The sequence below is a fragment of the Myxocyprinus asiaticus genome, chromosome 9, assembly GCF_019703515.2.
Source record: "Myxocyprinus asiaticus isolate MX2 ecotype Aquarium Trade chromosome 9, UBuf_Myxa_2, whole genome shotgun sequence".
Classification (NCBI taxonomy): domain Eukaryota; kingdom Metazoa; phylum Chordata; class Actinopteri; order Cypriniformes; family Catostomidae; genus Myxocyprinus; species Myxocyprinus asiaticus.
The window spans coordinates 40,939,075-40,950,320 of record NC_059352.1 but is presented as its reverse complement, the minus strand read 5'-3'; the positions used below and the strand labels follow the sequence as shown (position 1 = coordinate 40,950,320).

General features: G+C 38.3%; 1 protein-coding gene across 2 annotated transcripts; it reads right to left on the bottom strand.

The window, feature by feature from the left end:
- Positions 1–2,932: 2,932 nt before the first annotated feature.
- Positions 2,933–10,856, bottom strand: LOC127445859 (pejvakin-like). Of its 2 annotated transcripts, XM_051706299.1 has the most exons (6): positions 10,646–10,856; positions 5,922–6,117; positions 5,629–5,770; positions 5,213–5,330; positions 4,938–4,988; positions 2,933–3,294 (listed from the first exon to the last, which is right to left on the bottom strand). In XM_051706299.1, the coding sequence occupies exons 1-6, from the start codon at positions 10,854–10,856 to the stop codon at positions 2,933–2,935; spliced, it is 1,080 nt and encodes a 359-aa protein (XP_051562259.1). The 2 variants fall into 2 exon arrangements, with proteins under 2 accessions (XP_051562259.1, XP_051562260.1); XM_051706300.1 differs by lacking the exon at positions 4,938–4,988 and having other exon boundaries at positions 2,933–3,234.
- Between the last annotated feature and the right edge of the window lie 390 nt (positions 10,857–11,246).

Genomic DNA, 11,246 nt, shown 5'->3' with positions numbered 1-11,246 from the left:
TCCTTGTTAGAGCCAGTTGTCCGTTGTCTTTGAAGACTGTAGTGTACACCTTTGTAGGAAATCTTCAGTTTTTTTTGGCAATTTCAAGCATTGTATAGCCTTCATTCCTCAAAACAATGATTGTCTGACAAGTTTCTAGAGAAAGCAGTTTCTTTTTTGCCATTTATGACCTAATATTGACCTTAAGACATGCCAATCTATTGCATACTGTGGCAACTCAAAAACAAACACAAAAACAATGTTAAGCTTCATTTAACAAACCAAATAGCTATTAACTGTGTTTGATATAATGGCAAGTGATTTTCTAGTACGAAATTAGCAATTCAACATGATTACTCAAGGATCAGGTGTTGGAGTGATGGCTGCTAGAAATGGGGCCTGTCTAGATTTGACCAAAAATGACTTTTTTCAAATAGTGATGGTGCTATTGTTTATATCAGTAATGTCCGGACTATACTTTGTGATCAGTTGAATGCCATTTTGGTGAATTAAAGTACCAATTTCCTTCCGAAACAGCAAAATCTGTACATTATTCCAAACTTTTGGCCACCAGTGTATGACAGCAATAATGTTTCTGTATACAGTGCAACCGGAAAGTATTCACAGCGCTTCACTTTTTTCACATTTTGTTATGTTACAGCCTTATTCCAAAATGGATTAAATTCATTATTTTCCTCAAAATTCTACAAACAATACCCCATAATGACAACGTGAAAGACGTTTGTTTGAAATCTTTGCAAATTTATAAATAAAAAAAAAAAAAAAATAAATAAAAAACACATGTACATAAGTATTCACAGCCTTTGCTCAATACTTTGTTGAAGCACCTTTGGCACCAATTACAGCCTCAAGTCTTTTTGAGTATGATGCTACAAGCTTGGCATACCTATTTTTGGGCAGTTTCTCCCATTCTTCTTTGCAGGACCTCTCAAGCTCCATCAGGTTGGATGGGGAGCGTTGGTGCACAGGCATTTTCAGATCTCTGCAGAGATGTTCAATCGGGTTCAAGTCTGGGCTCTGGCTGGGCCACTCAAGGACATTTACAGAGTTGTCTTGTAGCCACTCCTTTGTTACCTTGGCTGTGTGCTTAGGGTCATTGTCCTGTTGGAAGATGAACCTTCGCCCCAACCTGAGGTCCAGAGCGCTCTGGAGCAGGTTTTCATCAAGGATGTCTCTGTACATTGCTGCATTCATCTTTCCCTCGATCCTGACTAGTCTCCCAGTTCCTGCCGCTGAAAAACATCCCCACAGCATGATGCTGCCACCACCATGCTTCACTGTAGGGATGGTATTGGCCAGGTGATGAGCGGTGCCTGGTTTACTCCAGACATGACGCTTGCCATTCAGGCCAAAGAGTTCAATCTTTGTTTCTCATGGTCTGTGAGTCCTTCAGGTGCCTTTTGGCAAACTCCAGGTGGGCTGTAATGTGCCTTTTACTGAGGAGTGGCTTCCGTCTGGCCACTCTACCATACAGGCCTGATTGGTGGAGTGCTGCAGAGATGGTTGTTCTTCTGAAAGGTTCTCCTCTCTCCACAGAGAAATGCTGGAGCTCTGTCAGAGTGACCATCGGGTTCTTGGTCACCTCCCTGACTAAGGCCCTTCTCCCCCGATCTCTCAGTTTGGTCAGGTGGCCAGCTCTAGGAAGAGTCCTGGTGGTTCCAAACTTCTTCCATTTATGGATGATGGAGGCCACTGTGCTCATTGGGACCTTCAATACTGCAGAAATTTTTCTGTACCCTTCCCCATATCTGTGCCTCGATACAATCCTGTCTCGGAGGTCTACAGACAATTCCTTGGACTTCATGGCTTGGTTTGTGCTCTGACATGCACTGTTAACTGTGGGACCTTATATAGACAGGTGTGTGCCTTTCCAAATCATATCCAATCAACTGAATTTACCATAGGTGGACTCCAATCAAGTTGTAGAAACATCTCAAGGATGATCAGTGGAAACAGGATGCACCTGAGCTAAATTTTGAGTGTCATGGCAAAGGCTGTGAATACTTGTACATGTGGATTTTTTTTGGGGAGGGGGGGATTTTTCCCCTTTTTCTCCCAATTTGGAATGCCCAATTCCCAATGCGCTCTAGGTCCTTGTGGTCGCATAGTGATTCGCCTCAGTCTGGGTGGTGGAGGACGAATCCCAGTTGCCTCCGCATCTGAGACTGTCAACCCACGCATCTTATCACGTGGCTTGTTGAGCGCGTTGCCACGGAGACATAGCACGTGTGGAGGCTTCACGCCATCCACTGCGGCAACCACGCTCAATTCACCATGCGCCCCACCGAGAACAAACCACATTATAGTGACCACGAGGAGGTTACCCCATGTGACTCTACCCTCCCTAGCAACCGGGCCAATTTGGTTGCTTAGGAGACCTGGCTGGAGTCACTCAGCACGCCCAGGGATTCAGACTAGCGAACTAGCGAACTCCAGGGGTGGTAGTCAGCGTATTTTACCACTGAGCTACCCAGGCCCTTGTTTTTTATTTTTAATAAATTTGCAAAGATTTCAAACAAACTTCTTTCACATTGTCATTATGGGGTATTGTTTGTAGAATTTTGAGGAAAATAATGAATTTAATCCATTTTGGAATAAGGCTGTAACATAACAAAATGTGGAAAAAGTGAAGCGCTGTGAATACTTTCCGGATGCACTGTACATGGCAAAAGGATTCTTTAACAGTTAAGATGCCATGTGGATATTAAAATACGCTCATTTGATGCAATCGTTATCGTACCAAATCAAGGAAAAAAATCACGTGATAATATATTATAAGATCTGTAACCAAAATCTTTTAAATCATTATTGTTTGTTTCTTAAAAAGCAATTTTGCAGGAATGTAATCACCTTTACATCTTGTGCTTATATTGCACAGTATGCAAAAAAAAAAAAAAAAAAAAATCGCTTGGACGTAACTTCAGGCCATTCCTTACCTCATGGTTTTGTGCCAGAGGTCAAAACATGGAACAGCATGAAGACGGACGTATTTGTTTCCCCCCGAAGAGCATTCCAGGCAGCCATAGACAGTCTCACGCCTTTGGTGCCCCATGCCACACAGGGCGCAGGGCCCTTTAGGAATGTTATGGTTGAGTAGATTAACGCGTGTGTGCTTCTCATCTCGCAGGTAAGTAGTGGACAGATCAGTCATGCTGGCGGCCTTCTCATAGTAGTCCGTCATAACATCATCCATGTACATGTCGGACTGAGTGAGCTCCTCAAATGTCCTGTCATCTGCAGGAAGCACAAAGGGATAGTTCAAGGGCTGTATTTGGTATATGAAATACATAAGTTCTTATGCACCGTCTGGAATGTGTCTCCCTAAAAGCTAAGGGTGTTTCTTCAATTTTAGACACATTTAGCTCTGGGAATGAAGCATTTTCACTAGTTTAATTTGTATACTAACGATGTGCAACAGTGTATGTACATGTCATTTTTTATGAAAGCCATAAAAAAAATCCCATCACAGTGTCATTTCTGTCACATCTCAAATTCTGTATTGTGTTTAATAGAACTGCATGGTGGAAATGGTCATGATGGAAATTACATTTTTATGTTTTAGTAATAATAATAAAATGGCTAACTCTTTTGTTTTGCTAAGGCTAATTTCATAGCTAACATTTTATGTATCCTAAATACACTCAATTCAATACTACACTTTCAATACACTTTTTGCATAATTTTGAAAAATGACAGCTTGATTGGAAATGACCTAATAAAAATATTCCGCTCATAAGTGATATTTACCTTGATTTTTAGTTGTCTCATCACTTGTCTCATATTTCATCTCAAGCATGTTTTTCACTGACAATTTTGTTGACTGAAATGGTTTGGTGTGGTGGAAATGATGCCACAGTTGTAGAATTAACAGAAATCATTTTAACACAATACATATTTGTTATGTTTATTTTACTCTGTTTAAATTATCATAGTTTTAACAGAGTGACTATTTGCACTAGGTGTAAATACTACCTGCCACACAGTCGGCTATTTGCATTCCAAAAGTCTGGTGGAAACACAGAAGTTAAAGCCAAATTTCCCCCAAAGTGTTGCTGCAATAGCGTAGTTGGTAAAGTTGGCATGAATGAATTTTTATCAAGCTGATGACCCGGGTTCGATTTCCCCATTTGTCCCATGTTTTCCCATCTCCACTCGTAATATTTCCTTAAATACTACTTATTATAATAAATGAAAATTAATATAAAGGTTGATTTGAGAGAAATGTCTGATGCGGGTAAAATTAACCATGATTTTACTATAGTAACATTGTCGTATCCATGCATTTTAGCCATAGTTTTAATTCAATTAACCATGGTGTTACTACAGTAATATGGTGTTAATATAGTTACCATGTTTAATTTTGTGGTTTACTATGATTTTACTACAAAATACCATGGTGATGCTGTGGTTACTGTAGTAAAACCATGGTTAATTTTTATAAGGTAAGGTTAGGGTTAGGTTTAGGGGTAGAAGTTGGTGTAGGGTGTCTGTGGGACTCTAAATAAACATAACAAATAAACTGCAGTGATGCCCCTATACTGTATGTTAGTGTTTAGGGCAAAGAAGATGCTTTTTGTTGCTATTTGCACTTAGTGTAAATAGCCACTGCCTAGTTTTAAACATGTAATAATTTGTATTTTTATAATGGATTTTTCATAGTTTAACATTAAAATTCTGTGCCTGGGACAAGGAGAAAGATAAATCTACACATAAAAAGTTTTTGAAAAGTACAAAAAAATAAATGATGAAGCCATGATAAAAAGTTTCCAAGTCAGTTTTAACATTACCTTACAAGACAGAATTACTAGGCATCATAAAGAACACAATCGACTGTATGATCTTACCAGCTCTGAAAGGATTCCCATAGATGATTCCCGACAAAAATCTTCTGAGTCTGCCCACAGAAAAGCGGCCAATGAATCCTCCAAGCTGCTGACGTATTTGTTCCCTCTCAAAACCTCCCACTGACTCTGGTGCTACACAAATGTCTAACCAAAGTTACAACAAATGTCATTCGTTAAAGGAATAAACCAGATGTACAGACTATTCTTATAGCAAAAATATTATTATAATTGGAAATAACTGAAAATGAATGTTTACATCTGAAAGCCTCCATTAATCTAAATTGGCTTTACCCGATAGACATACATAGAATGATATAGTGAGAATACTGAATATATTAATGGATTTATCCAGAGTTCTATTTACTTACCAAGACGTCCATCCAGATGAACATAAAGCTCAAATACACTGAATGCTATGGTGGTATGGGCTGGAATAACAATAGCTTTATCTCGACCTTTAGGATTTCGACCATCATCTATCTGGAACTGTTTGGGGTGAAAGAGAATAGTGCTAGAGATAGAGGGCATTTTCAGTCATTTTTTTTTACCTGAATGAGGACATATTTGTTTTTTTAACAATAGAAAATATATATTGTGTCCTATCCTTTTATGCCAGATACTTTAATTAAATGAACTTTTAAACAATTAAAAAATTCAAACAAAAACTTCAATTGATTAACAAAAATGTTCTGAATAAATACAATTAGAATTTAGTACTTCCTACGATAAAACCAACATCAACTCATTTGATTTCAAATCCTGGTTCACACATCCATTTGTTTACCCTCATGGTAGTTCCTCGCATTCCAGCATGGACAGTGAGAGAACATTGTCGAGTAGTGCGGATGCTCTCCATGACAACACACAGGACTGTCCGCTTACTCACTTTGGATTGACGGATCAGGCAGTGATCCAAGTCAACTTTCCTGATGGAAATGTAAGTAAGAGAAGAACAGAGGGAAATATTTAGGGGGGAGGTGAATGTGAGATAGAAAGAGAGAGAGAGTCATATTAACCGAAACAAGTGCCTTACAAACAAACATCTAAACATCCAAATGTTTACTCTAGGTTCTTTACCTTGAGTTGAGTTCCCTCAGTAATGTTGGAACCTCCACCTCGTGCTTGGTCACAATTCCAAATGAGGCTTTCACCGCTACTGAGTCGGAACCACTCACGTTGATGCCCACTTCATGGATCAAATGGTTGCCCAAAGGCCCATTTAGGGCTACATCAGACTTGTCTTCATAGTTGAGGAGCTGATAAGATGACACCCCTGTCATTCAGAGAGAGATACAGAGAGAATAACACCTATAACCTATATAAATGTTTCCTATAACCTTCAGTATTTATGATATACCCCTCTGACATCACTTACAGCATGTAATTCATACAAAAAGGACTTCCCTTTAGATAAACAACAGACTACGCATACTGTATAATATTAATAATTTAATAGTTCATATTAACTATTTACTTTGTATGTACATATCAAATAAACATGCACATACAATTTTTACTATGAAATTGTAGATATGATTGAAGGCATGAGACTAACTCAAGTATTTGGGTGTTTGAGTTGGGGCTGAATTTTAATAAAACAAACAGATTTCCATTTTTCTTCTCCTTTATATGATGGTCACATTAGAACTGACTTTTTTTTTACCATGCCATCATCATTTATTTTTGAAATTTTTCAAATGTTTTTTTATGTATAGATTGTATTGTTTTAGCCTCATCCAAGACCCAGACTTTAAATATTAAACTATGACAATCCATCATAAAGCATAAATTATTACATGTTTAAAACTCTAATGTTCAAAACAAACGACTTCAATATTTATTGTGTTAAAATGATTTCTATCATTAAAAAAAAAAAAAAAATTTATTCTGATTTTGCCACAGTGTCACATCATTTCAACCACACCAAACAATTTTGGCACAAATTCTTTTTTCTCAGAAGTTAGTGTACTTGTTTACCCAGCTGACAAAAGTGTCAGTGAAGAGCATGCTTAATACGAAATATGAGACTTTGAGAAATTATGCAAAAAGTGTGAAAATATTATTTAATTGTGTGTATTTACAGTGCATCCTGAAAGTATTCACAGCGCTTCACTTTTTCCACATTTTATGTTACAGCCTTATTCCAAAATGGATTAAATTCATTATTTTCCTCAATTCTACAAACAATACCCCATAATGACAATGTGAAAGACGTTTGTTTGAAATCTCTGCAAATTTATTAAAAATAAAAACGGAAAAATTCACATGTACATAAGTATTCACAGCCTTTGCTCAATACTTTGTTGAAGCACCTTTGGCACCAATTACAGCCTCAAGTCTTTTTGAGTATGATGCTACAAGCTTGGCACACCTATTTTTGGGCAGTTTCTCCCATTCTTCTTTGCAGGACCTCTCAAGATCCATCAGGTTGGATGGGGAGCATCGGTGCACAGGCATTTTCAGATCTCTCCAGAGATGTTCAATCGGGTTCAAGTCTGGGCTCTGGCTGGGCCACTCAAGGACATTCACAGAGTTATCCCGTAGCCACTCCTTTGTTATCTTGGCTGTGTGCTTAGGGTCGTTGTCCTGTTGGAAGATGAACCTTCGCCCCAGTCTGAGGTCCAGAGCGCTCTGGAGCAGGTTTTCATCAAGGATGTCTCTGTACATTGCTGCATTCATCTTTCCCTCGATCCTGACTAGTCTCCCAGTCACAGAGAAATGCTGGAGCTCTGTCAGAGTGACCATCGGGTTCTTGGTCACCTCCCTGACTAAGGCCCTTCTCCCCCGATCTCTCAGTTTGGCCAGGTGGCCAGCTCTAGGAAGAGTCCTGGCGGTTCCAAACTTCTTCCATTTATGGATGATGGAGGCCACTGTGCTCATTGGGACCTTCAATGCTGCAGAAATTTTTCTGTACCCTTCCCCAGATCTGTGCCTTGATACAATCCTGTCTTGGAGGTCTACAGACAATTCCTTGGACTTCATGGCTTGGTTTGTGCTCTGACATGCACTGTTAATTGTGGGACCTTATATAGACAGGTGTGTGCCTTTCCAAATCATGTCCAATCAACTGAATTTACCACAGGTGGACTCCAATCAAGTTGTAGAAACATCTCAAGGATGATCAGTGGAAACAGGATGCACCTGAGCTAAATTTTGAGTGTCATGGCAAAGGCTGTGAATACTTATGTACATGTGATTTTTTTCGTTTTTTATTTTTAATAAATTTGCAAAGATTTCAAACAAACTTCTTTCACGTTGTCATTATGGGGTATTGTTTGTAGAATTTTGAGGAAAATAATGAATTTAATCAGTTTTGGAATAAGGCTGTAACATAACAAAATGTGGAAAAAGTGAAGCACTGTGAATACTTTCTGATGCACTGTATTATACATACTATAAAATGTTAGCTTTGAAATTAGCCTTAGCAGGACAAAGGAATCAGACATTTTATTTAAAAAATTTTTTTAAAATGTCATTTCTATCACCGTCATTTCCACTTTATATTTTTATTAAACATAATACTGAATTTAAGATGTGGTGGCAACTACACTGTGGTGGGAGTTTTCATGACTTTCAGAAAAAGAGACAAAAATTACACACTGAAAACCCTAATATGTTGACTTGTACTCAACTGATTGTGTACACTCATTCCCTCAACTGAATTAAAAAAATGGCATCTCCAAAACTTGAGTAATTAAGTTCACTTAATTTGGTGTTCATATAGAATGAACTTAACTAAGTTTAAGTTAAGGTAACTAGATGCAAGTAGACTAAACTCAGATTTTCTATTTAAATACTGCTGTTTCTACCTAATATTTTTAACTGAAATTACTTAAATTTAGATCATACAATAACAGCACAAATACAGAAGATTATAACTGATTCTAGGTGAATCATAAAATAAGCTTAATATGCATTCTACAAAGATCACTCGAATAGCGACATCACACGAAACAACTATTTGCAACAAAAAGCATAAATAACACTACAAAACAACTAAAACCTTTTTTCTTAATATAAATTATTTAAATGCCTCCATATGTTTCAAGGATACATAATTAAATAATACAAGTGCAAGGGATTATGGGTATTCCACATAGCCTCAATTTTGTACTAAATTGTTTGAGTTATTAACACTTAGGGCCCTATTTTAAGAGTGCTAAGTTCAGCGCTGTGCAATTAGTCATGCACGCTATATGCAATGTCAGTGGGCATGGCCATGAAGTTTTGGTATTTTTATGCAAGCATGCGCTAAGTCTAGGCGCATGTAGCTTTAGTGAAATTGTGTATGCAAAGTGTTAATGGGCTGGGTCAAAGGCAATTAAATTCTGAGGTTCCTCTCCGGTTATAGCACTATCTGCATCCTATTATATAGTCCATTCCCTGTCAAGCACCAGCGATATAAGCAAAGACAGCACATTCATAAGAAATTGGTTTAGGAAATGGGCTATGCAATGAATTAGAAGAATAGAAATATGGATTTACGTTCTTTTGAGCAAGCACTTCACTTCTACTGGTCTATTTTGCTTTAAAAATTAAATTCATTTATTGAAACATAATATTTTTTAACCAAAAATATTTCTTAATTCAAGTTCACAATAGTTCACTTCAAAGAAACTTTGTTATAATATAATCAAAATTAACAAAAAATTGTATATAACCACCTTCCCAAATCCAAACATTTTACCCTCTCTAACTTTTTCCACCGGCTCCTTTTGCAGTGACTTAAAAAACACTCTACGACAACAGGTGGAAAAATACCAATACCAATTTTATCATAAAAACAATTGTGGATGTTCCTATATTTTCTGAGTTTGAACATGAACTTTATTACCACCTGCTGGTGGAATATCCAGACTGCAAATGCAGGAACTGAATTTAGACTTTGCGCTGAAAACAGAAGTGGTTCTGAAACATCTTAGTGCAATTATGTATTTGTGGCGAGCAGGGCGGGGTCGAGCAGTGTCTGGGAAGCCGGTCCCAGCTTCCTCCTTCCCAGGTCTAGGCACCAGTGTAACAATTCAAGGATGAGAAAGGAGGAAGCTGTGACCGGCTTGACAAAACACGAAGACATTTATTAACTATAAAACACTTTTCAGTGGTCCCTGACACATGCTCTTTTCAGCAGACACATTAACACACACACACACTCAGATAGCTTAGTGCGTCTCTCTCTCTCTCGTCTGCCGCTGTCTCCTCTCCTTAAATACTCCCGCCACCCCTCACTGGAATGTGAGACCAATGTGGCAGACAGGTGGAACTCATTCACCACTTATCTTCCCGGCCTCGCTCTGCCCAGTCGCCGCTCGGCCCCACCCTGCTCGCCACAGTATTTCTCAGGAAATTAACAAATTGCACTTTGCGCACAATCCACCCACAGTGTGCACATATACACCCAAAGATAGCGCAAACACTCCTGCCCATGCCCACTTGGCATGAAAATTGCACTTAGAATTAGCGCTCTCATGACATTCAAAGAGCATAGATATTTGAGTTACGAGCACAAAACTTTTCAAGACATTTCAAGTAAAGTTTCATTAAGGCAACTTGATTTTTCCAGTAATGTCAACAGTAGGGTTTACAGTGCATAAATCCCCTGTGACGCATGTATAGTACATACACTACTGGACATTGTTATGAGAATAATTAAATAAACTAGTGAGTGTGAAAAATATTTTTAAAAGAGTTTACTTTCTAGAAGACCACAGGGCTAAATGGGACCATAGTTGAAGAAACACCCTCATATACACTCATCTAGTTTGTTATTTGGTCTAGTTTTTAATCTAAAATTTCAAATTTACCTGCGGTGATCTCCTTCTCTCCCACGAGTATGTCTTTCAGTGAGAATGGGGTCGAGGCATATTTGGTCTTTGTCCAGAAATATCGTCTCCTCCTCCTTGTCACCAGGCTGAGAGGTTGATAGCGGTCCGCTTCACTTAGACTGGGCACAGGGACCAGCCGTCCAGTGTCCCCTACCTGCTTCACAAAGTTCTTAGTCGCTGCTGTGAACATGACTGCTGTTCAACACAACATACTTCTAATATGAATGTTTATTCGTAGTTGTTTGAATTTGAGATGGTGCCGGTTGTGGCAACATTGCTGCCTAGGTTTGGCCACCCTGATCATAAATAATGAAGTGGCTGTTACCTGATTAGGGTGTTCTCTGCCATATGTGCAGTGATGTCTTCTACCGTGTCTTATCAGGTTCATCTAAAGGCCTGACACCATCACTTCTATGTTACAAATAACTCCCTTCAAAGCAGAATATATTGTATTTATGAGTTTACAGTGTGTATAATTGCCTTGCTAATGCTTGTCAATTACTGTATTGTTTCATTTTGTAAACAATACTTACAGTAATTAGTTTGACAGATGTTCTGTAATTTCTGGCATAGTTTACAT

Bases quoted from the DNA above. Each gene is read 5' to 3' on its own strand.
- LOC127445859 (XM_051706299.1), bottom strand. From the start codon at position 10,856: ATGTTCACAGCAGCGACTAAGAACTTTGTGAAGCAGGTAGGGGACACT. The intron at 6,118-10,645 runs GTAAATTTGAAA...TCTGAATGACAG, and splicing joins AGAGAAGGAGATCACCGCAG to GGGTGTCATCTTATCAGCTC. The intron at 5,771-5,921 runs GTAAAGAACCTA...CATTTCCATCAG, and splicing joins CTGAGGGAACTCAACTCAAG to GAAAGTTGACTTGGATCACT.